The sequence below is a fragment of the Amyelois transitella genome, chromosome 31 (genome assembly GCF_032362555.1).
Source record: "Amyelois transitella isolate CPQ chromosome 31, ilAmyTran1.1, whole genome shotgun sequence".
Lineage (NCBI taxonomy): Eukaryota > Metazoa > Arthropoda > Insecta > Lepidoptera > Pyralidae > Amyelois > Amyelois transitella.
The window spans coordinates 1,836,080-1,859,792 of NC_083534.1; the positions used below are offsets into that span (position 1 = coordinate 1,836,080).

The window sequence follows — 23,713 nt, forward strand, 5'->3', positions numbered from 1 at the left end:
TAAAACCAAAGAGAAAAAACTTTTATAATTAAAACACATCGAGCCACTGTTATTAGGTGCAATGCATCGTATGTGCTTGCCGTCAACAGCACCTAAGCAGTTAGGAAAATTTGCTCTTTGAAAAAAATCATTGGCAATTTTTTTCCAAGCGTCTTTGTTTGGTTCAGGCAAACAAATATCTTTCAGACAAAACCAAATTGCAAAACAAACTTCTCGTACGATTTCTGCTACAGTGCTTACTCCAATTTTGAATGTATAATGTAGTTCCGTGAATGTACAACCTGTTGCAAAATATCTGAAACAAACATTTTATTATTATTACATGTTTTATTGAATTCAATGACCTATGTATATTCTTTATTGCACATGTCACACGAATTACAACAAATCTATTACTTTATGACTAAATCATTAACTTGTTTGTTGTATTGTTCTAGGAAAAGAATTACAAAAGAAATGGAAGAACATTAGGGATAATTTCGTGAAAGCTCTAAAGGACAATGTTACCAGGAGTGGGTCAGCGGCTAAGAAAAAGACTCAATATATATTTTACAATAATTTAATGTTTTTGAAGGACACAGTATCTATCAATGAAACTGATTCAAGCATGCAAAGGCAAGAAAATGAAAGAAATGAAACAGAAAACGTAGCTGACCCAGTCGTAGTACCACCGCCAAAACGAAAAAAAAAGAAAAATAAAGAAGATGATATAGGAGTTGAATTGATTAACGTCTTAAATAAGAATGTAGAGTTGAAAAAGGCGGAAGAAGATGAAGATAGACTTTTCTTTTTGTCGTTGGTTAGTGAAATAAAAAAAGTGCCTGAACATATACGCCTACGTACAAAATCTCAAATAATGCAAGTCATTACTGAAGCCCAAACGTCTGGATACAACTACTGTAACTCTACTTGGGATTACGTACGACCATTCTACAACCAAGGGCCATCCCAAGGATATCAGACACCATCATTTGCTAGAAATAATAACCCACCACCACCGCCCTCAGTTCCACCTACACACCGTGGAACATGTAATCAAGAACAATCTGTAATGTCTCCTGAATCAACATATTCACAGATATCTCAAGAATCTGATTATCTAGATCTTTTTAATGATAATAATTCTCAGTAATAGTTATAGTTTACTACTTTTTTTATTCAATTATAAACCCACATTGCGATTAAAATTAAAACATAATAACTACTAAAACTTTTTTTATTTTTATCATACTTACCTTAATGTTATTACTAATTTCTCTTCGGGTTGGATACAATCACGAAATTTAGTATCTTGTCCTTTGATGGTGTCATATAAAACTGTTAGTAGTTCTTCAAATGACGAAACACTCATTCTAACATAGCCGAAAAATTTATCTTGGTGCTTCTTCAGTTCTTGAAAACAACTTGCGAACTGGCCGAATTCGTTGCGTGTTTCTAGTAAAGGATGAATCCAGTATCTTTTTTTATATTTCTTTCGTTGTTTTCGGGAGTAAAAATAAATAACACAAGCTATCTCGACGGCGTCCATTTTATTTATGGGCCACGCGCCTTCGAGCGGTCCAACCGCTTAACGCGGTTTCATCGCGGCTGACCGCTATGGCGGCCAACCGCGAAGAAACCGCGTTAAGCGGTTGGACCGCTCGAGTCTAACCGCCTAGCGGCCAACCGCTAGTGCGTTAGGGCCCTTACTTGACGTACCTAGAGGGCGTTCAGTTGCTCCGCGGAAGCCGCGCGTATCGGACGGTGACAATGGATCGCTTCGACACCGAGCTATTCATCGATGAGGTGGAAAAAAGACCTGCTTTGTGGAACATCCAATGTGCAGAATATTCTAACAAAACGATTAAAAACGGAGCTTGGCAGGAGCTGGTGGAGATTTTTGGAGAAAATGAGGATTCTTTGGAAAAGAAGGTTCTTTTTGGTCAGTAGACATTTAATTATACATTTTACCAGGGTAGTTTACATGTTTTGTAATAGACAGTCCACCCCAAATAACTGAAATGTGTATAACGTTGTTTGGCGGTACGTAACGAGCGCGGGAAAACTATCACGTTGCCACAGTAACGTATAGCTATTAACTGTAATATGTACAACCCACCAACGCGACGCGCCATCTTGAGTTTAGTTATTTGGCGCGAACTGTAACAATTTTAATTTCATATTTTCGTGTCTTGCCATTCTACACGACCCTCATTCACAAAGTAATTAGCATATTTGTCTCTAATGTTTAATGATGATGGTGTACCCCTTCCTGCATGTAATGTAATAAGATTACTCATTGGCGCAGTATGTAAAGTATCTTCATACTGTATACCATCTCTAGTTCTAACAAAATTGTGTAGCACGCAACAGGCCTTTATTATGTCTTCGGCAAAGTCTATATTCACGTTTATAGGCCTATGAAAAATGCGCCACTTGTTTGCCAGAATTCCAAAAGTGCATTCAATTAAGCCCCGGATACACTAGGGAACATTTTGTCCCGCAACATGACGCGCAACACAAAATATACGTGACGCTGCAACGTTGCATAGTGTCCCGCAACATGACCCACAACATTGTACGTGACGCGGGGCATGTTGCTTGCTCCCGCCTCGTGAGCGAGCGCATGTGTCCCGCGTCAGTGTTGCGGCATTTGTCACCGAGTATAGTCGCGTACGCAACGTGCCTTTAAAATGTCTGTTGTGTGGGGAAATGATACCGTGCTTTTGCTTATTGAGCTTTACGAAAGTCGTGACTTGTTATGGGATACTTCACACCGTGACTATCGAAATAAAATAAAGAAAAATGATGCATGGGAGGATATTGCCAAGGCGCTTAAATTGCCTAGAAAAGAAATAGAAGCCAAAGTACATACCCTGCGTTCGCAATTTGTCCGAGAAAGGAAGAAAGTGAAATCGTCAAAAACTACTGGCAGTGGACGAGAGGACGTGAAGTCCAGTGCATGGTTTGCGTATGATGCAATGAAATTTTTGCTAAAGGGAGCCACAACGTCTGGAAGCTTGGACACTTTGGACACAAACGTAAGTTATGCTTTTTTATTTCTAATTTATTTATATTTACTAGCGGCCCGCCCCGGCTTCGCACGGGTAGCTAAATTTATACATACTTAATTTATTAATTTAAACTTTCTTCTATTTCTATTTCCTTTTTTCTGCCCATATGATGCTGTATTTTTTTATCTTATCACTTATTTTATTATTATTTCACCTTATCACTACTAATATAATATGTATTATTTACATTAACTAAGATTTGTACACACCTCACCCACAAGACTTCACTTCTAAAAGGATTGACGTTGTTCAATAACATTAAAAGAAAAAATATAGTACAATACTAGTTTATTCATTTAAAAATTATTCTGCCAGGGAACACGTCCTTCTTCACTCATGAAATATTCAGCAAATTTGTTTCTTATTTCCATAGCAGATTCAGGGTAGCGTCGTCCCATAGCATTTAAATTCGACATATTAACAGAGCCAGCTTCTCTGCGCCAAGATCCTTCTAAAATATCGTGATCCACATTTTCAGAATCAAAAGTTCCATGTGGGTTGTACAGTGATCTCGATTGACTATTTCGCCTTAAAAAATTATGGAGGTATATGCACGCCATTACAACAAGTTCAGCATTACAGGGTAGGATGGTTATGGGAGTTCGGAATATACGAAATACAACACCTAAGATACCGAACACATTTTCGACAATTCTTCTAGCTCTTGACAGTCGATAGTTGAAAATGCGTCTTGTTGTACCCACGTCATGATTACCGGGATATGGCTTCATCATGTTTTCTGTCAGTGCAAAGGCGCTGTCTCCTACAAGTACGTAAGGCATATTCGGCCCATCTTGTCGTATTGGGTCTGGAGTCGGCCAGTTGAGTTGGTTATCAGCCAAAGCTTTATAAAAAGCAGTCTCTTGGAATACTCCACTGTCAGAAGATTTTCCTTTAGCACCACAATTTGCATAGATAAAATTGTAATTTGCATCGACAATACCCAATAGGACAATACTAAATTGTTCTTTATAGTTAAAATAGTCACTTCCAGAATTCGAAGGAGCTTGGATCAAAACGTGTTTACCGTCTATAGATCCAACGCAATGCGGAAAATTCCATATATTTTCAAAGCTTCTAGCCTTGGCTTTCCATTCATTTGCAGTAGCTGGGACCTGTAAAGAAATTATTAAACATTAAATACTATTTTTACGTACTAATAATTAAGGATTCATGTCTAACAGATGTTTGAAATAATACAATACGTGTTTTATAGTCTATCCTTATTATAATAATTGATTTAATATTTATATCATTAATTTTTCAGAGTCCACAAAGCCAAAACACGATTTCGTCTCCGGATGAAGATGTCGTTCTACAGTCTCAATCTACCGTTCCAGAATTTCAATCTCCTCATCAACTAGAATCGCAATCTACCATTGATCAAGCAGAGCAACCTACAACCCCTGCACCAACACCTTCATCGTCGCGACCAACTCGCAAGAGGAGCCACCCCAATGAAGATAGATTAGAGGAGGCTTATGAAGTTCTGCATGCTGCTAAAAACAGAATGATGTCCCGAGATGAATTCGATGTTTATGGACAGTACGTAGGAACTGAGTTACGTGCATTAAATGACGAACACAGTGTAATTATGGCTAAATATTATATTAATAATATTTTATTAGATGCACGCTTAGGAAAATACCGTACAATTTATAATAATCAAAGCCAGCCAGTTGTTCAACAGGGCTATAGCACTGCATCCAGTGATATTAGCCCCGAGCCTTCTGAAGAGCATATTATACAAGATATACTTGAAACTATGGATTCCTCGAACACTAATAGCATTGATGGCACTAATACTAATTAATTTACGTTGGTCGCTATATCCATCTCGTACTCTTTAAAATTTATTTTACTGAAGATTAAAATACAATTATAAATAAAATATATGCGTTTTCTTTAACTTACCTTTACACATATCTTCAATTTATTTATCAGTTCTTTACAAACTTCTGGTACTATTTTACGTATCAGTTGTTTTGACACTCGAAAAGTGTACGACAAAGAAGCATAAGAATCTCCAGTCGACAAGTACCTCAATGTAATGGCAAGTCTGATATGAGGACTAATAGCGTTTCGTAAAATTGTATCCTGTTTGGCTATGGAAGATGCGATCATTTGCAACAAAGTTTCAAAATCAGATGATGACATGCGAGTAAAATTCACAAACGATCCGTCAGACATTCGGAGATCACTTAGAATATTTACTCTTCTTTCTCGTTGTAATAAGAAATTCCGCATCCACCACCTTCTCTTTCTCTTACGTTTCAACACACTCGATATAATTACTATGTACGCAGCACTAATAGCCACGACCTCCTCGGGCGACATTTCTATAAACACTGAGAAGTGTGGTCGACAAAATGTTCCGCGACATGTATCTCGGCACATTCCACGTAGTTGTTGAGCAACATGTTCCGCAACATGTTGCTCCATTTGTCCCCTAGTGTATCCGTGGCTTAAAACGTCGAGCTCTTGATAACCTGTAATTAAATATTTTTTTTTTCGTATGATAGCCCTTTACCTGCATAGGGTCGCATTACATTTTCGGATAAACCAAACGCTTCATCGCCAACTATGACGTATGGCAATGGTTTAGGATCTGTTTCAGATATTGGTTTAGGTTTTGGTATGTGTAATGACTTTTCTATTAACCTTTTATAAAATGCTGAATTTTTAAAAATTGCAGAATCACTACTTTTTCCGTAAGATCCGATATCTATGAAAGTAAAACAATAGTTAGGGCCCTTTCAATTTATGCGTTTCTTGTCGGCCCGCTGCGGTGCCGAAGCGGTACGTTAGTCGTACAACGTACGGACGATCCTTTTTTTCATACAAATCGCGCGGTGCGGCAACAGTGCGGCGCCAGTACCGAGAACGCTCGACAACAGGACGGCAACGTCGCAAGCATCACGTGTTCATTCTAGTGTTGAATAGTGCGGTGAATAGACGTCAGAGCTCTTTATATCAAATGTTTATTTGCATTTTTGCTAAAAATGGATAATATAAACGTGGAAGATTTTATAAATGAGATTGAAATACGTCCTGCTATCTGGAACTCCAAAAGTGACAAACACAGCAATCGCACTGAAACAAAAAATGCTTGGGAAGGCATCTGTGAGAAATTTGTGGAAGATTTTAAAAATAAAACTACTGGTGAAAAGAACTCTGCAGGTAATTATTTATTCAGTCAAATTTTGTAATTTTGCCATGATAATTGTCCTTCGTTAACAAAGTATTCTGCAAATTTATCGCGAATTGATGTTGCTGACAAATTATGTTCATTTTGATCCTCCTGATCTATTTGATTGGCTTGAATTAAGAGATTACTATTAGTAATTTCTTCACAATCACGTTGTAAGAAATTATGTAAAACACAGATGGCTTGAACAATATCCGTCGCTAACGATATTTCTACATTTATTGGTCGATGTAATATTCGCCACTTATTAGTCATCATTCCGAACGTACACTCTATGTATCTTCGAGCACGTGACAAGCGGTAATTAAAAACTTTTTGTTGGTGATTCAAAAAATTTCCACTATAGGGGCGTTGTATAAAATTACTGATACCGAATGCTTCATCACCGATAAAAACAAACGTTTTCTGTTATTGCCATAGGACTTGGTATATGTAGACTGTTTTCTTGCAATTTCTCGAAGAAATCACTGTTTCTAAATATTTGTGAATCAGAAGACTTTCCATATGAACCGACATCAATGAAAATGAATTTGTAATTTGAATCATGTGTGTCAGAATGGCGGGTGTACCTCACGGATTTTAATATCTGTTTTGGATTAAAAACGTACCTGATGTGTACCTCAGTGTACCTCTCCTAAAAATCTGTGTACCTCCTTCTATGTAAAGATTTTAAATAAAATAGGTACACCCGCCATCCTGACGTCAGGACCGCGGGTGTACTTCTAGTTAGCATATGTAGGTAAGTAAACTATATATGTAGATTTGGTACCTCTTGTGTACCTGCCGAAGCAAATATTAATTAAATAAAAAATATTAAGGGTGCTGAGAAAATGAATAAAAAATTTTTTTCTATGGCGTCATTTTTAGGGTTACGTACCCAAAGGGTAAAACGGGACCCTATTACTAAGCCTCCACTGTCTGTCTATCTGTCCGTCTGTCTCCAGGCTGTAAATAAACCGTGATAGCTAGAGAGCGGAAATTTTCACAAATTATGTATTTCTGTTGCCGCTATGACAACAAATACTAAAAATGATAGTACGGAACCCTTCGTGCGCGAGTCCGACTCACACTTGGCCGGTTTTTATTACATAAAAATAACTACAGTATTAATAACTTAAAATAAATTAAATTAATGACACCTGGTACAATTAATTTATTTTTAGTTACTTATACTGTAGTTATTTTTATAAAATAAAAACTACGTCAAAGACAAAAAACTTTTTTTTTTTCATTTTCTCAGCACCCTTAATATTTTTTATTTAATTAATATTTGTTTCTGCAGGTACACAAGAGGTACCAAATCTACATATACAGTTTACTTACCTACATATGCTAATTAGAAGTACACCCGCGGTCCTGACGTCAGGATGGCGGGTGTACCTATTTTATTTAAAATCTTTACATAGAAGGAGGTACACAGATTTTTAGGAGAGGTACACTGAGGTACACATCAGGTACGTTTTTAATCCAAAACAGATATTAAAATCCGTGAGGTACACCCGCCATTCTGACACACATTTTGAATCACAAATGGCCAACAATACAATAGAAAAAAAGTTTTTATAATTGTAATAAAGCGAACCGCTTTTAGGGGGCTTAATTATTCTTATATGTTTCCCATCTATGGCGCCCAAACAATTAGGGAAATTTGCCTTGGTTGCAAAACCGTGTGCAATTCTTAACCAATCCTCCTTTTTCAGTTCGGGTAAACAAATTTCTCGTAGGGTTTTGTAAATCTGTTGACACGTATCTTTTACAATTCCAGAAATAGTTGAAATTCCATGTTGATAAGAATGATGCAATTCAGTCATACTGCAACCAGCGGCTAAGTATCTGTAACAATAATATTTATTTTTATTTTAGCAATGGTACTTCAAAAAAAATGGAGGCACATAAGGGTGCGTCCACATCTGGCGAATGTGCCGCGAATGTGCAGCTCGCGAGCCGTTTGCGAGCTGCGCGCGTACAATTTTGTTCGAGCGCCGCTCCTGCGCCGCCCGCGCGCAGTTCACGCGCAACCTAAGCGCCGTACGCGATCAGCGCGCGGGCGGCGCGCTAGCGGCTCGCGTCTTCCTTCCACCCGCGTCTCAATCCCCGCACCCCTTACCCGCTCAGTTCGTTTCTGATTATTGGAGGTTAAGTACGTGTTGTCATGGAGTGGACGGAGGAGAACTGTTTACGCTTAATTGAAACATATAAAAGATTTCCAGTTTTGTGGGATCCTAAAGATCAATATTACTATAGAAAAAATGTAAAAAATGATGCGTGGAAAGAAATTGGTGCTATAATGGGAAGCGATTATGAACAATGCCGTAGCAAACTGTTAAGTCTTTTATCTTCTTTTAGAAGAGAGAAAGGAAAAAGTCAAAAAAGTAAAGGGACAGGGAAAGGCGAGTAAAAAACTATTTGTTACTTTTTATGTTTTATTTTATTAGTTAAATTGACTATGTAACTAATATTATTCTATATTTTTAGGTACATCCGAGACTTACAAAAGTAGATGGTTTGCCTATGACGCTTTTTCCTTTTTAGCTGATCGGGATAAACCAAGGAAACGTATAAATACTGTAAGTAATTAAATCAACAATATTTATCTTGAAATGCAATACGGCCTTCATTTACGCAATAAGAAGCAATCTCATCTCTTATTTCGTTTATTTCTCTTGAATATCTTATTTGTGATGTTTGAATATTTGAAAGAGATGTCAAATTAGGTACGGATTGATTTATATACATATTGGAATTAGTTGTATAACTATCGGTGGCGTTCTGTTTCAAATAATTATGCAAGTGAATAATACTCATAACGACTACTTCAGCAACTTCTGGTTTTAATATCATAGGTTTTCTAAGTACCCTAAAAATGGATGATGCAATGCCAAAGGCACTCTCAACAATTCTGCGAGCTCTGCTTAATCTATAGTTAAAAATGCGTTCCGGAGTGCCTTTACTGTGGTTACCGGAGTATGGTTTCATCACATGTTTATCTAGAGCAAAAGCGCTGTCAGCAACAAAGAAGTAGGGTATCGCTTTAGTCCTGTAAGGTAATGCTTTTTCTTGTGGTAAATTTAAGGAGCCATTTTGCATCATCTTGTAGAACTCTGTATCTTTGAATATCCCTCCATCAGATATACGCCCCTGGCAACCAACATCAGCAAACATAAATTTATAATCTGAGTCTACCAGTGCAAACAGAACAATACTAAAAGTAGATTTGTAATTATGATATTCAGTTCCACTTTTCGGAGGTGCCTGTATGACTATATGTTTACCGTCTATTGCGCCAATGCAATGGGGCAAATGCCATTTATCTTCGAATCCTTTACTCACTTCTAGCCATATTTCTGGTCTCCTTGGCACCTGAAAAATAATAATATAAATATAAAAACATTATTACAGGAACAGGCAGATATAGAACAAGATAAAGTGGATGAGCGACAGGTACAAGATGATGGAATAAATACTGACACTGAAAGCGACCTGTCTTTTATTGAACCTCCGCCGTCCAAAAAGAAAAAATCGACGGATGATAAAATCGTAACTGAAGCCCTACAATGTTTAAAGACTGCTACAGAAAAATTGAGCGATAATTCCAAATTGTCACAAGAAGTACATTCATTTATAAATTTTATTGGAGCCAAAATGGAATCTTATTCACGTTCAACAAAAAATATGGTTCAACAGGCAATATTTGATGTCATAATGAAAGCTGATTCTGGGTACTATGATTATCAACCAAATATGCAAGTGTCAACGCAAGGTTATACAACTTATTCTCAAAGTGCTTCTACGTCCAGACCGCACAGTCAGGAAAGTAATTATTCGGCAGAAGATACGAATGACAGCTACAGTGATTTGTTTCAATAATAACTACTTTCTTTTTGTAAACTTATATGTTGCTTATAAAAAAGGCTATGTGATTATTTAATAAAGATAATTAGAAAAATACTCACACGTACGTTTTCCTTTAAACACTTGATAATCGCCAAACACACTTCAGGAATAATAATACTTATACTTTGCTTAGAAATTCTAAAAAGGTACTGCAAGCTTGTGTAGGAATCTCCAGTGGCCAAGAATCGTAATGTCAAACTTAATTTATTTTCAACTGAAATTGGTAGCCTAAAATGCGTTTCCTTTTTAGCAATCTTGAAACTAAGCATGTGTAGTAGATTTTCATATAATTCTGGTGACAATTTTAAAAAATTTGCATAGTGGCCGCTTAATTGATGGCTTTTTAACTCCGCTACTATATTCTGTTTTCTTTTAAAAATAGGATTTTGCCACCAACGCCGTTGTCTCTTTTTTTTCCTTTTTATCAGTAATATAATAGCTAATGATGCAGCAATTATATTAAAAGCACTAGTGTCGTCCGACATCTTCGAAAGTACTGAGCCAGTAAATGGAACTGTAAGCGCGAGGATTGAGTACGCGCAGATCGCGCGCCGCGCGCACGCCTTAAGCCCCGGATACACTAGGGAACATTTTGTCCCGCAACATGACGCGCAACACAAAATATACGTGACGCTGCAACGTTGCATAGTGTCCCGCAACATGACCCACAACATTGTACGTGACGCGGGGCATGTTGCTTGCTCCCGCCTCGTGAGCGAGCGCATGTGTCCCGCGTCAGTGTTGCGGCATTTGTCACCGAGTATAGTCGCGTACGCAACGTGCCTTTAAAATGTCTGTTGTGTGGGGAAATGATACCGTGCTTTTGCTTATTGAGCTTTACGAAAGTCGTGACTTGTTAAGGCCTACGCAGACCGGGACGGAATGGCAAGGGATTTTAATTTTTACTAATGGACATTCAACCGTACTGTTACAGAAATACGACATAAATTGCTATGCTTTAAAATGATGCCGTGGCATTGAAAGGGATTTAATCGAAAAGACACGCCACAGGCTCCCGTGGCGGGATGCCGCGGCATACTGCGGTAGGCAACGGCATGACACGGACTCCGGCGCTCGTCACAGGCTCCCGTGGCGGGATGCCGCGGCATACTGCGGTAGGCAACGGCATGACACGGACTCCAGCGCTCGTAGTAATATACTGCGGGGTGCGGCGGTGGGGGTAGAGAAGCGGGGAATGCACACCATTGACCATCCATTTGCGCCCGCGTCTTTGACGACTGTGTACCTACGTGTTTTTTTCGGAGACCAGTTTTTTACGTTTTTTATTCCAACATGGAGGAAAAATTAATAACATTAGTTCAAGCCTATGATTATTTATATAATATGTCATCAAAACATTATATGAACACTCAAATGAAGAACAATGCGTGGAGAATAATTGGGACAGAAATGAATAAAACAGGTAAATATTTTTGCAATATAATTATATTTTAATACTTCACACGGTATTAATGTCTATTTACAATATCGTTTTGCCATGGAATCGAGCCCTCATCAGAGTTAAAGTAATCTTTAAGCCCCGGATACACTAGGGAACATTTTGTCCCGCAACATGACGCGCAACACAAAATATACGTGACGCTGCAACGTTGCATAGTGTCCCGCAACATGACCCACAACATTGTACGTGACGCGGGGCATGTTGCTTGCTCCCGCCTCGTGAGCGAGCGCATGTGTCCCGCGTCAGTGTTGCGGCATTTGTCACCGAGTATAGTCGCGTACGCAACGTGCCTTTAAAATGTCTGTTGTGTGGGGAAATGATACCGTGCTTTTGCTTATTGAGCTTTACGAAAGTCGTGACTTGTTATGGGATACTTCACACCGTGACTATCGAAATAAAATAAAGAAAAATGATGCATGGGAGGATATTGCCAAGGCGCTTAAATTGCCTAGAAAAGAAATAGAAGCCAAAGTACATACCCTGCGTTCGCAATTTGTCCGAGAAAGGAAGAAAGTGAAATCGTCAAAAACTACTGGCAGTGGACGAGAGGACATGAAGTCCAGTGCATGGTTTGCGTATGATGCAATGAAATTTTTGCTAAAGGGAGCCACAACGTCTGGAAGCTTGGACACTTTGGACACAAACGTAAGTTATGCTTTTTTATTTCTAATTTATTTATATTTACTAGCGGCCCGCCCCGGCTTCGCACGGGTAGCTAAATTTATACATACTTAATTTATTAATTTAAACTTTCTTCTATTTCTATTTCCTTTTTTCTGCCCATATGATGCTGTATTTTTTTATCTTATCACTTATTTTATTATTATTTCACCTTATCACTACTAATATAATATGTATTATTTACATTAACTAAGATTTGTACACACCTCACCCACAAGACTTCACTTCTAAAAGGATTGACGTTGTTCAATAACATTAAAAGAAAAAATATAGTACAATACTAGTTTATTCATTTAAAAATTATTCTGCCAGGGAACACGTCCTTCTTCACTCATGAAATATTCAGCAAATTTGTTTCTTATTTCCATAGCAGATTCAGGGTAGCGTCGTCCCATAGCATTTAAATTCGACATATTAACAGAGCCAGCTTCTCTGCGCCAAGATCCTTCTAAAATATCGTGATCCACATTTTCAGAATCAAAAGTTCCATGTGGGTTGTACAGTGATCTCGATTGACTATTTCGCCTTAAAAAATTATGGAGGTATATGCACGCCATTACAACAAGTTCAGCATTACAGGGTAGGATGGTTATGGGAGTTCGGAATATACGAAATACAACACCTAAGATACCGAACACATTTTCGACAATTCTTCTAGCTCTTGACAGTCGATAGTTGAAAATGCGTCTTGTTGTACCCACGTCATGATTACCGGGATATGGCTTCATCATGTTTTCTGTCAGTGCAAAGGCGCTGTCTCCTACAAGTACGTAAGGCATATTCGGCCCATCTTGTCGTATTGGGTCTGGAGTCGGCCAGTTGAGTTGGTTATCAGCCAAAGCTTTATAAAAAGCAGTCTCTTGGAATACTCCACTGTCAGAAGATTTTCCTTTAGCACCACAATTTGCATAGATAAAATTGTAATTTGCATCGACAATACCCAATAGGACAATACTAAATTGTTCTTTATAGTTAAAATAGTCGCTTCCAGAATTCGAAGGAGCTTGGATCAAAACGTGTTTACCGTCTATAGATCCAACGCAATGCGGAAAATTCCATATATTTTCAAAGCTTCTAGCCTTGGCTTTCCATTCATTTGCAGTAGCTGGGACCTGTAAAGAAATTATTAAACATTAAATACTATTTTTACGTACTAATAATTAAGGATTCATGTCTAACAGATGTTTGAAATAATACAATACGTGTTTTATAGTCTATCCTTATTATAATAATTGATTTAATATTTATATCATTAATTTTTCAGAGTCCACAAAGCCAAAACACGATTTCGTCTCCGGATGAAGATGTCGTTCTACAGTCTCAATCTACCGTTCCAGAATTTCAATCTCCTCATCAACTAGAATCGCAATCTACCATTGATCAAGCAGAGCAACCTACAACCCCTGCACCAACACCTTCATCGTCGCGACCAACTCGCAAGAGGAGCCACCCCAATGAAGATAGATTAGAGGAGGCTTATGAAGTTCTGCATGCTGCTAAAAACAGAATGATGTCCCGAGATGAATTCGATGTTTATGGACAGTACGTAGGAACTGAGTTACGTGCATTAAATGACGAACACAGTGTAATTATGGCTAAATATTATATTAATAATATTTTATTAGATGCACGCTTAGGAAAATACCGTACAATTTATAATAATCAAAGCCAGCCAGTTGTTCAACAGGGCTATAGCACTGCATCCAGTGATATTAGCCCCGAGCCTTCTGAAGAGCATATTATACAAGATATACTTGAAACTATGGATTCCTCGAACACTAATAGCATTGATGGCACTAATACTAATTAATTTACGTTGGTCGCTATATCCATCTCGTACTCTTTAAAATTTATTTTACTGAAGATTAAAATACAATTATAAATAAAATATATGCGTTTTCTTTAACTTACCTTTACACATATCTTCAATTTATTTATCAGTTCTTTACAAACTTCTGGTACTATTTTACGTATCAGTTGTTTTGACACTCGAAAAGTGTACGACAAAGAAGCATAAGAATCTCCAGTCGACAAGTACCTCAATGTAATGGCAAGTCTGATATGAGGACTAATAGCGTTTCGTAATATTGTATCCTGTTTGGCTATGGAAGATGCGATCATTTGCAACAAAGTTTCAAAATCAGATGATGACATGCGAGTAAAATTCACAAACGATCCGTCAGACATTCGGAGATCACTTAGAATATTTACTCTTCTTTCTCGTTGTAATAAGAAATTCCGCATCCACCACCTTCTCTTTCTCTTACGTTTCAACACACTCGATATAATTACTATGTACGCAGCACTAATAGCCACAACCTCCTCGGGCGACATTTCTATAAACACTGAGAAGTGTGGTCGACAAAATGTTCCGCGACATGTATCTCGGCACATTCCACGTAGTTGTTGAGCAACATGTTCCGCAACATGTTGCTCCATTTGTCCCCTAGTGTATCCGTGGCTTTAAACATCTCCCGTACTGTCGTACCATCTAATGCATTGTTCATATTATTATCGTTTTCTAAATTAATGCTTACACTTGCTATACTTTGACTTTCTGTGCTTGTACCACCTATGATGAAATTGTGTAAGCAAGTACATGCTAAAATGATATTATCAATATATTTTGGTTGAACCTGAATTCCTTTTTGACATAATTCGAAACGTTCTTGAAGTATACCAAATGCATTTTCGACGATACGCCTGGCTCTACTCAAACGATAATTGTATATTTTCATTGCTTCATCTGTCAATCGGTCGCTACTAAATGGTCTCATAATGTTTGTGGTTAACGGAAAAGCCTCGTCTGCTATAAAAACATAGGGCAACTCAAGATCTGTCCTCGGTAAACGTTTTTTTGGGGGAATATCGAGGGCATTAGAAGTCAATTTTTTTCCAAATATTGAGTTTTGCATTATACCTCCATCACTATTTCGTCCATATGATCCTACATCTGCAATCACAAATTTATAATTTGCATCCACAACCGCTAGTAGCACGATACTAAAAAACTTTTTATAGTTCATGTAGAGACTTCCACTATTGCGAGGTGCCCTTATCCTAAAATGTTTACCATCTATTGCACCGATGCAGTTCGGGAAATTCCATTTTTCATCAAATTCCATCGCGATTCGCGTCCATTTTTCCCTTGTTGGTTTTGGCATAACACTAGGCCTTAGGACATTCCAAATGACTTGGCAAGTTTCATGTACTATAGAGCGCACTGTACTAAACCCCATACGATAGCTGTAACCTAGAGACTTGAAGCTACTTCCCGTGATCAAAAATCTGAAAGATAATATAAAGAGGGGTAAGTGAGGCAGAGTGAAAGACAGGGTACAGTTAAACAAAGTCAATTAAATAATACGATATATTTATTTATATATAATTATGAATTCCTCACGATATTTTCCTTCACCGTAAAGCCAGTGGTAATTTTTACTTAGAAAAAAAATTAGCTCAATATAATCCCATAAACATAGCTGGTGCTAACCTAGTCACCTAGTCACTATCTAAGGCCTTTTCCCATTACCTACTTATTCTGATTCTATACCATTTTACCTGCTTATGTTTTGTTTTAGGTGAAGAATGTCAGAAAATATGGAGTAATATACGTAATAATTTTAGGAAAGCTCTGAATAACAGAAAAACAAAGAGTGGTGACCCGTACACAAAGCGACGCCCTATCAAGTTTGAAAAAGAGCTGGAGTTTTTGAAAAAATTCATTCAGCACAGAAAACAAACCTCGAATTTGGACTCCTCTTCAGAGGATACGCAGACTTCTTTTGCAGAATCCGCTGTCGTTGATAGCGATGAACGTTCAGTTTCGCGAATGACCAATGATTCACACCATTCCTCAATAATACCAGAACCTACAACAACTGCTGAAATACTAAATAAATATATTGAATCGAAAAAGGAGGTGGACGCCATTGATTCGTTCTTTCAAACAATGGCTGCCACAGTAAAAAAGCTACCAAAAAGAGAGCAGGTCCGAATAAAGAGACAAATATTTAATATGGTAACTGACGCCGAATTAAACTACATAGAGGGAACTCCAGCTCCAACATCTGAAGATGTCTCTACCAATTTGCAACATCAACGACCATGCCGTACCGCTTTTACTTCAAGATCTGGCTGTGGAACCGCGGCAGGCTTGGGCTATGAAGCTGTATCAGGATCTGGCTATGAAACCACCTCAAGATCTGGCTATGAAACCACCTCAAGATCTGGCTATGAAGCAGCTTCGGGGTCTGACTTTGGAACCGCCTCAGGCTCCGGTTATGAAGCAGCTTCGGGGTCTGGCTTTGGAACTGCCTCAGGCTCTGGTTATGAAGCAGCTTCGGGGTCTGGCTTTGGAACTGCCTCAGGCTCTGGTTATGAAGCAGCTTCGGGGTCTGGCTTTGGAACCGCCTCAGGTTCTGGCTATGAACCTGCTTCACGGTCTGGTTATGAAACCGCCTCGGGCCCTGGCTATGAAGCTGCTTCAGGGTCTGGCTACAAAACTGCAGTTTCTGAATACGAAACTAATCTAAAGTAGTAGGTACTCTAAATTAAGTAAAAAGAAATAAAGATCCAGGAATTATCAGTGAGAAGATTTATCAGTGCAAAAACATAAAAATCGTTATTATGTGTCTACAATTCATGATTGTATTTGGCAAAAAAAATTGTTTTTTTAATTAAATAAAAGAAGAAAATATTAAACTTATACAATCATTTAACTGCCCACCTCAAACACAAGGATAATCTTTGATCGGCTTCAATGGGGTTGCGAAAATTGGTCCTCTGTTTTTCGATATATGGTCGACATATATTCAACAGTGCTTGAAATTTCTCATAATCCATTCTATGATAGTCATAAAATTTTTGCACGTCGTATTTTAAGTCATTAAATAAATTATTGAATTCACCCTTTGATTCCCTTTCTTTCCATAAATTATCAACCCAAAATCTTCTTCTATTCCTATTATTAGCCTGTGCACTTTCTTCTTCATCTGCAATAATCGATATCAACACTAAATCCCAATCTACCATTGTAAAACTGAGGCACACCAACACTCAATCAAACGCAACTGAAGACTGCAGGCAGCAGGAGTCGCTGAGGCGTGCTTTGTCATGCCGCGGCACCCCGGGGCATGCCGGGGCATGCCGTGGCAAAGTGCTGGAATGCCGCGGCACGCCGTGGCATGCCGTGGTAAAATGCTGGTATGCCGCGGTATCTAAGCAGCCGGTGTGCGCTGACTCACGGCAAAATCCCTTGCCATGACGTCCCGGTCTGCGTAGGCCCTTATAGATTGAAATATTTTATTGTAATATACATAAAAATATATTTTGTGATTTAGGAATGTTACAATTCTGTACATAAATGTATAATCACATACAGACAGATACTAGAGTGATCCTATAAGAGTTCTTTTTTTTTTTTTTTTTTTTTTTTTCATTTTCTCAGCACCCTTAATATTTTTTATTTATTTAATATTTGTTTCTGCAGGTACACAAGAGGTACCAAATCTACATATACAGTTAACTTACTTACATATGCTAACTAGAAGTACACCCGCGGTCCTGACGTCAGGACCGCGGGTGTACCTATTTTATTAAAAATCTTTACATAGAAGGAGGTACACAGATTTTTAGGATAGGTACACTGAGGTACACATCAGGTACGTTTTTAATCCAAAACAGATATTAAAATCCGTGAGGTACACCCGCCATTCTGACACACATGTATTAATTACTTAAAATAAATTAAATTAATGACACCTGTTATAATTAATTTATTTTTAGTTACTTATACTGTAGTTATTTTTATAAAATAAAAACGACGTCAAAGAAAAGAAATTTTTTTTTTTTCATTTTCTCAGCAACCTTAATATGTTTTATTTAATTAATATTTGTTTCTGCAGGTACACAAGAGGTACCAAATCTACATATACAGTTTACTTACTTACATATGCTAACTAGAAGTACACCCGCGGTCCTGACGTCAGGATGGCGGGTGTACCTATTTTATTTAAAATCTTTACATAGAAGGAGGTACACAGATTTTTAGGAGAGGTACACTGAGGTACACATCAGGTACGTTTTTAATCCAAAACAGATATTAAAATCCGTGAGGTACACCCGCCATTCTGACACACATCCTTAAGAGCCAAACCACACGGGCGGCGCGGCTGCGGCGCGGCGCCTGAGCGGCGCCGCTGCGGTTTTCTACATACAAAAATGCATTGTAGCCACATGGCGCCGTGCGGTGTGCTCCGGCGCCGCACCGCGCGCGCATCGGATTCGAGACGAGGCGGGGAGGGGTGTAAGCAGAGCGGTGCCGGAGCGGCGCCGCAGTTGTTTGTTTGCGCAGCATAGGGAAGGACGCATGCTGGATTAAGTACGATCACGTAACCTGTACCTATTAAAATGAGTACCAGTGATGAGGAAAATATTGACATGGACTACCTCATTTCTTTAGTTCAAGAACGGGAAGTACTGTGGGATAAGTTTCATGTGGATTTTAAAAACAATAATTTAAAAGCGAAGGCATGGGCAGATGTTACAAAAAATTTATTTCCAGAATATGATAGCTACGCTCCCGATCGAAAGAACAAAATTGGTGAGTCCTTATTTTTCTTCATACTAGTAACATGACTAAATTTTCTTTAATTGCCACTTCAAAGATCCTGTGCTGCTCATAAAATAGTTTGCAAATTCATTTCTAATGCCATTAGCTGCTGTCAATTCTTCATTTTGGGGTTGGAGAGAGTGAAACTCATCACAAATTATCGCCAATTTATCTTTTTGACGAACACCTTCCCGATCGGCCACAAAATTATGTAGGACACAACATGCTTTTACAATGGCAGTAGCAAAATCATAGGATACGTTTATCGGTCTGTGAAAAATGCGCCATTTGTTTGCCATGATTCCAAAAGCACATTCGACATATCTTCTTGCCCTGCTAAGACGATAATTGAATACCATCTGTATTACATCGAGATTTTTACCACCATAAGGACGCATAACATGTTTGCTTAATCCAAAAGCTTCGTCACCCACTAACACATATGGGATTGGTCTATTAAAACCACATAGTGGCTGGGGATCAGGCAATGGCAGCTTCTCGCAAATCATTAACTCGTACAGTTTTGAGTTTTGAAAAACAGTTGAATCGCACTCTTTTCCGTATGCGCCAATATCGACAAAAGTAAATTTATAGTTAGAGTCCACAACAGCTAGCAACACCATAGAAAAAAAAGATTTGTAATTAAAAAAGAGGGAGCCACTATTAGCAGGATTACACATGCGTATATGCTTTCCGTCGATGGCCCCGATGCAATGAGGAAAATTTGCTCTGACATCAAAATCAGATGCTATTTTTTGGAATCGGTCTGTTGTCAGTTCAGGGATGTTGTCACGAAGAAGATGTTTCCATATAGCTTCGCATACTCTCAATATCATACATGCAATCGTAGATTTCCCCCGTTTAAATTTGAATTCTAAATCTTGAATCGTATTTCCACTTCCTAGGTACCTGTAAAAAAAAAATTAAGATTATTAGGACGACTAGTGCAGCGAAACTAGCGCCACCCGTCTATTTGTTCTTTTTCTTTCTGATCACATCATATTTTAAAAATCTAATTCCATAGTGCCCTAGTAAATGACTCATAGTATTTTTCGTATCAATTTCACAATTTTTCCTTTCAAAACCGCCGAGAAAAATTGATTATCGCCAAAAGTGGCCACTTTCGGCAGTAATCAATTTTTCTCTGAATTTACCGAAGGAAAAATGTGAAATTTATACCAAAAATACTATGAGTCATTTACTAGGGCACTATCGAATTAGATTTGTATAATATGATGTAATCAGAAAGAAAAAGAATAAATAGACGGGTGGCGCTAGTTTCGCTTCACTCTTCGTCTATAAAACAGTACTCACTCAGGGGTAGATGCTTATACAAAATTATATGTTTTTAAATCACCCCTTGAAAGTGACCACATACTGGTAGTTTGTAGTCACTTTTTAGAGGTGATTCAAAATTCGGCAATATTTTCCCTTATATTTATGAAATGCATTTCTGAAGTATTCGATTTAAGGCTCTAGTTACGCATCTATAGGACCTTAAAAAAAGACGCGATGAACCTACAAATATACATGTAATATTTGATTTTCATTTCAGGTAATACTGTTGTGAAAAAGTGGAAAAATGTCAAAGACACCTTTTTCAAACATTTGAAAAAAATTAAAGAAGCCTCGAGATCCGGCTCAGCCGCTAAAAAGCTTGCAAAATATCATTATTACAATCAGCTATTATTTTTAACCAAAATAGCACAGAATGCCACGGACGATAGTTTAAACTTAGCTGATGAATCGACCATGTGTTCTACAGATGATGTTCCTGTTCCTGGGCCGTCCCGCTATGTTCCTGTCACCCGGAAGAGAACATTACAATTGGATGATTTTGAAAAAGATACATTAGAAGCATTAAAAGCTCCTAAGGAGAAGGAGAATCGCCACTTGTCCTTTTTTAAAGGCATACTGCCATCTATAGAAGATTTTACCGAACTTCAGACCCTGACTTTCCAAACAAAAGTTTTACAACTAATCACGGAAATGCGCTATGGACAATCGACTCCACATTCGTCCTTTGCGTTTGAAGAGCAATTATCACACGGGTATCAAACCCGAAATTACCAAAGTACGGGTACGTACAGTTCAATAAACTCAAATTCTGCTGTATTTCAATCTCCAAATCAAGGTTCTGAAGTGTCTCAAAATAGCGAAGAGATTGAATATGACTTTGCAAACATGTAAGTGATAATATTGCCCTGAAGTTGATTTGAAAATCTATTATAATATATAAAACAAAGTCGTGTGTGTTACACCATTTGTACTTAACTCGAATAAAGCAAGTTGAAAAAATAAAAGATTTTCATTACTTACCTCAAAGTGATACCCAACATTTCTATTGGCTCCACTGGATTCCTCATATTAGTAAGGTCAACTAGGCTAATTGCGTCTACGGGGCTATTGCGTCTTTTTTAAGTTATTCGAAAACAGTTCGGTTCAGACTAACTAGTGCTATCTAGTTACATTTGTATAAACTAAAACCTTTACATAAATTACGTCTAGATGGCGTTGTAGTGAACTGACTCAATAATTCGGCCATTTTGTATATCGAATGCGTGTGGACAACTTGTTGCTGGTAGAGGTGAGTGTCAAAATCCTTGTTAATCTTAAGTTTTTCTTAAATTACCGATTTTAATTTATTATGAGTGTGAGGACTAATCAATGGGCTGCTTACACAGGCAGTTATTTTTAATAAAATAGCTTTATTGTAGGAGGTATTGATGTCGCCATTTTTAGGTTAGGATTTATATCTTGGGGTAAATGCATCTCGCCGTTACGAGGTAATTGCGACTGTGGGACGCATTTTCCTCAAAACATAAATCGTCAACCTTTTTGTGCTAGCATTTAATATATAAAAATTGTATTTCAGATAAAGAGTTTATACTTACCATGGTGATTTTGCAATACATGGACATTGACAAATACTTAACTAAATACGATTTTCAAAACTTTATACAACAAAGACTTGTATGGCCATGGCAGAATACTCATTTTAATTTGTCAACCAAGTGTTTCGGATGTGGAGAGCCAACAAACGTTATATCCAGTATGCCCCATCATTTTATTATGAATGAGATAATAGTTCAACATGCACGAGTATTGCTAGCAAGCTCATTTTTCTGGTGTCCTTTTTGTTCCATTTTTACTATTTACGAACATTATCCCGAAGATGAATGCGGGTATTGCCATGCAAATAATTTGATTTGATAATAAGGTAATTTCACTGCATGACATAATCGCCTTTTACGTGTATACAAAATCCTTATTCACATCAATTTTATTTCATTCATTTCAGATTTAAGATATTTATCAAAATGGTACGTAACTACAGAAAAAAAACACAACCTACGTACACTTTAGATACTTTAAATATAGCCGTCAAAGAAGTAAGAGATGGAATTTTAAATTCATATCAAGCTTCAAAACAATATAATATACCGCGGACAACTATAGTAGACAGAGTTAAACTTAGAAGAGGTGTCGTTAAAGAAACTAGAGGCAGGCCAACAGCCATAAATGTCAAATTTGAGAAAAGAATAGCTACCTCGCTCCACATTATGGAAAAGAACGGGTTCGGTCTGTCCTCTGAGGAAGTTATAAAACTTGTAACGCAATACGTTGAAAAAAATAAACTAACGACACCCTTCAAGGAGGGAGCCCCGGGTTATGAGTGGTTTTCTGGCTTTCGGAAAAGAAATAACTTATCTCTAAAAAAACCACAAGCGGTAGAGATGTCACGAAAAGCCGCATGTGACCCGTTCATAATCAAGGACTACTTCGACACACTTGAAGAGTATATAAAAACAATGGATTTACAATATAGTCCAGATAGAATATGGAATCTCGACGAATCTAGTTTCAGCAAGGACCCAGAAAAGACCAAAATTGTTGGGGCAAAAGGCTATGCGAGTACCAGAACAATTGCTTCGGCGGGAAAAGATAATGTGACTGTATTGTTTACAGTTAACGCAGCAGGTGAAAAATTGCCACCATTAATCATATACCGTGGCAAAAATATATGGGACCAATGGATGTCTCAAAATGCTTATGAAGGTACTTGTTATGCGGCCACAAAGAATGGGTGGATAGACGCTAAAGTTTTTGAGAAATACATGTTGGGGACAGTCTTGCCTCATGTAAGTAAAGAGTCACCTTGTTTAATAATATACGACGGCCATTCCACGCATATTCAATTACATGTATTAGAGAAAGCAAAAGAATTGGGCGTTGAAATTATAAAACTGCCATCACACGCGAGCCATCTGTTACAACCTTTAGATTTAGCGGTATTTAAATCTATGAAAGTTAGGTGGGATGCTAAAATATTGGCATGGCAACGGTTAAACGTAGGAGCCAAGATGCAAAAACACAATATCAGTGAAATCCTCGGGGAAGTCTGGAAAGAGTTAGATCCCAAAATAATACGAAATGGATTTAAAAAAGGCGGCATATTCCCCCTAAATAAAGACGTAATACCTGTTGAAAAATACGACGCACAGGCTTTTAAAAGATTCAATGAAGCCAAAATAAAACAAGTTCCAACGTTATACAGTTTATGTTCACGACAAATAATAAAGACCATTAATAAGAAATGTACCTCAACAATTGACAACCACAAAAATAATATTATTTTCCATCCCAATGAGATACAGTTACCTGGTACAAGTCAAGGAACACCAAAAATTGAGATTTTGGAAGACCGGTATCTGAATAATGAAGAACTAGTATCCTTTGAAAGTTTGTTACTTAACACGATAAAAAAAGCTGACCCGACATATAAAATTAAGAAAAGAAAG

General features: G+C 37.7%; 9 protein-coding genes across 11 annotated transcripts; 5 read left to right on the top strand and 4 right to left on the bottom strand.

Annotated features, from left to right (window-relative positions):
• The first annotated feature begins 2,672 nt into the window (after window positions 1-2,672).
• Window positions 2,673-4,974, top strand: LOC132903899 (transcription factor Adf-1-like). The gene is made up of 2 exons (XM_060953378.1): window positions 2,673-3,020; window positions 4,321-4,974. The coding sequence occupies exons 1-2, from the start codon at window positions 2,673-2,675 to the stop codon at window positions 4,864-4,866; spliced, it is 894 nt and encodes a 297-aa protein (XP_060809361.1). The 3' UTR covers window positions 4,867-4,974.
• On the bottom strand, window positions 3,325-5,533 carry LOC132903891 (uncharacterized). Its single transcript, XM_060953365.1, has 2 exons — window positions 4,968-5,533; window positions 3,325-4,168 (listed from the first exon to the last, which is right to left on the bottom strand). Exons 1-2 carry the CDS (start codon window positions 5,493-5,495, stop codon window positions 3,350-3,352), a joined length of 1,347 nt encoding a protein of 448 aa, XP_060809348.1. The 5' UTR covers window positions 5,496-5,533; the 3' UTR covers window positions 3,325-3,349.
• A 2,880-nt stretch (window positions 5,534-8,413) lies between these two features.
• On the top strand, window positions 8,414-9,760 carry LOC106141896 (uncharacterized). The gene is made up of 2 exons (XM_060953385.1): window positions 8,414-8,651; window positions 8,737-9,760. Exons 1-2 carry the CDS (start codon window positions 8,414-8,416, stop codon window positions 8,838-8,840), a joined length of 342 nt encoding a protein of 113 aa, XP_060809368.1. The 3' UTR covers window positions 8,841-9,760.
• Window positions 8,842-11,019, bottom strand: LOC106141797 (uncharacterized). The gene is made up of 2 exons (XM_013343466.2): window positions 10,215-11,019; window positions 8,842-9,621 (listed from the first exon to the last, which is right to left on the bottom strand). The coding sequence occupies exons 1-2, from the start codon at window positions 10,878-10,880 to the stop codon at window positions 8,842-8,844; spliced, it is 1,446 nt and encodes a 481-aa protein (XP_013198920.2). The 5' UTR covers window positions 10,881-11,019.
• A 429-nt stretch (window positions 11,020-11,448) lies between these two features.
• Window positions 11,449-17,034, top strand: LOC132903895 (uncharacterized). Its single transcript, XM_060953374.1, has 2 exons — window positions 11,449-11,578; window positions 15,880-17,034. The coding sequence occupies exons 1-2, from the start codon at window positions 11,449-11,451 to the stop codon at window positions 16,836-16,838; spliced, it is 1,089 nt and encodes a 362-aa protein (XP_060809357.1). The 3' UTR covers window positions 16,839-17,034.
• On the top strand, window positions 11,915-14,429 carry LOC132903900 (transcription factor Adf-1-like). Its single transcript, XM_060953379.1, has 2 exons — window positions 11,915-12,262; window positions 13,563-14,429. Exons 1-2 carry the CDS (start codon window positions 11,915-11,917, stop codon window positions 14,106-14,108), a joined length of 894 nt encoding a protein of 297 aa, XP_060809362.1. The 3' UTR covers window positions 14,109-14,429.
• On the bottom strand, window positions 12,567-17,332 carry LOC106139025 (uncharacterized). 3 transcript variants are annotated; one of them, XM_060953368.1, is made up of 4 exons: window positions 17,028-17,332; window positions 15,372-15,586; window positions 14,210-15,251; window positions 12,567-13,410 (listed from the first exon to the last, which is right to left on the bottom strand). In XM_060953368.1, the coding sequence occupies exons 1-3, from the start codon at window positions 17,330-17,332 to the stop codon at window positions 14,635-14,637; spliced, it is 1,137 nt and encodes a 378-aa protein (XP_060809351.1). In that variant the 3' UTR covers window positions 12,567-13,410; window positions 14,210-14,634. The 3 variants fall into 3 exon arrangements, with proteins under 3 accessions (XP_060809351.1, XP_060809349.1, XP_060809350.1); XM_060953366.1 differs by having other exon boundaries at window positions 14,210-15,586; XM_060953367.1 differs by lacking the exons at window positions 15,372-15,586; window positions 17,028-17,332 and having other exon boundaries at window positions 14,210-14,634.
• A 1,377-nt stretch (window positions 17,333-18,709) lies between these two features.
• On the top strand, window positions 18,710-21,264 carry LOC132903902 (uncharacterized). Its single transcript, XM_060953381.1, has 2 exons — window positions 18,710-18,902; window positions 20,467-21,264. The coding sequence occupies exons 1-2, from the start codon at window positions 18,710-18,712 to the stop codon at window positions 21,099-21,101; spliced, it is 828 nt and encodes a 275-aa protein (XP_060809364.1). The 3' UTR covers window positions 21,102-21,264.
• LOC132903898 (uncharacterized) lies at window positions 18,896-21,473 on the bottom strand. The gene is made up of 2 exons (XM_060953377.1): window positions 21,231-21,473; window positions 18,896-19,820 (listed from the first exon to the last, which is right to left on the bottom strand). Exons 1-2 carry the CDS (start codon window positions 21,275-21,277, stop codon window positions 18,938-18,940), a joined length of 930 nt encoding a protein of 309 aa, XP_060809360.1. The 5' UTR covers window positions 21,278-21,473; the 3' UTR covers window positions 18,896-18,937.
• Between the last annotated feature and the right edge of the window lie 2,240 nt (window positions 21,474-23,713).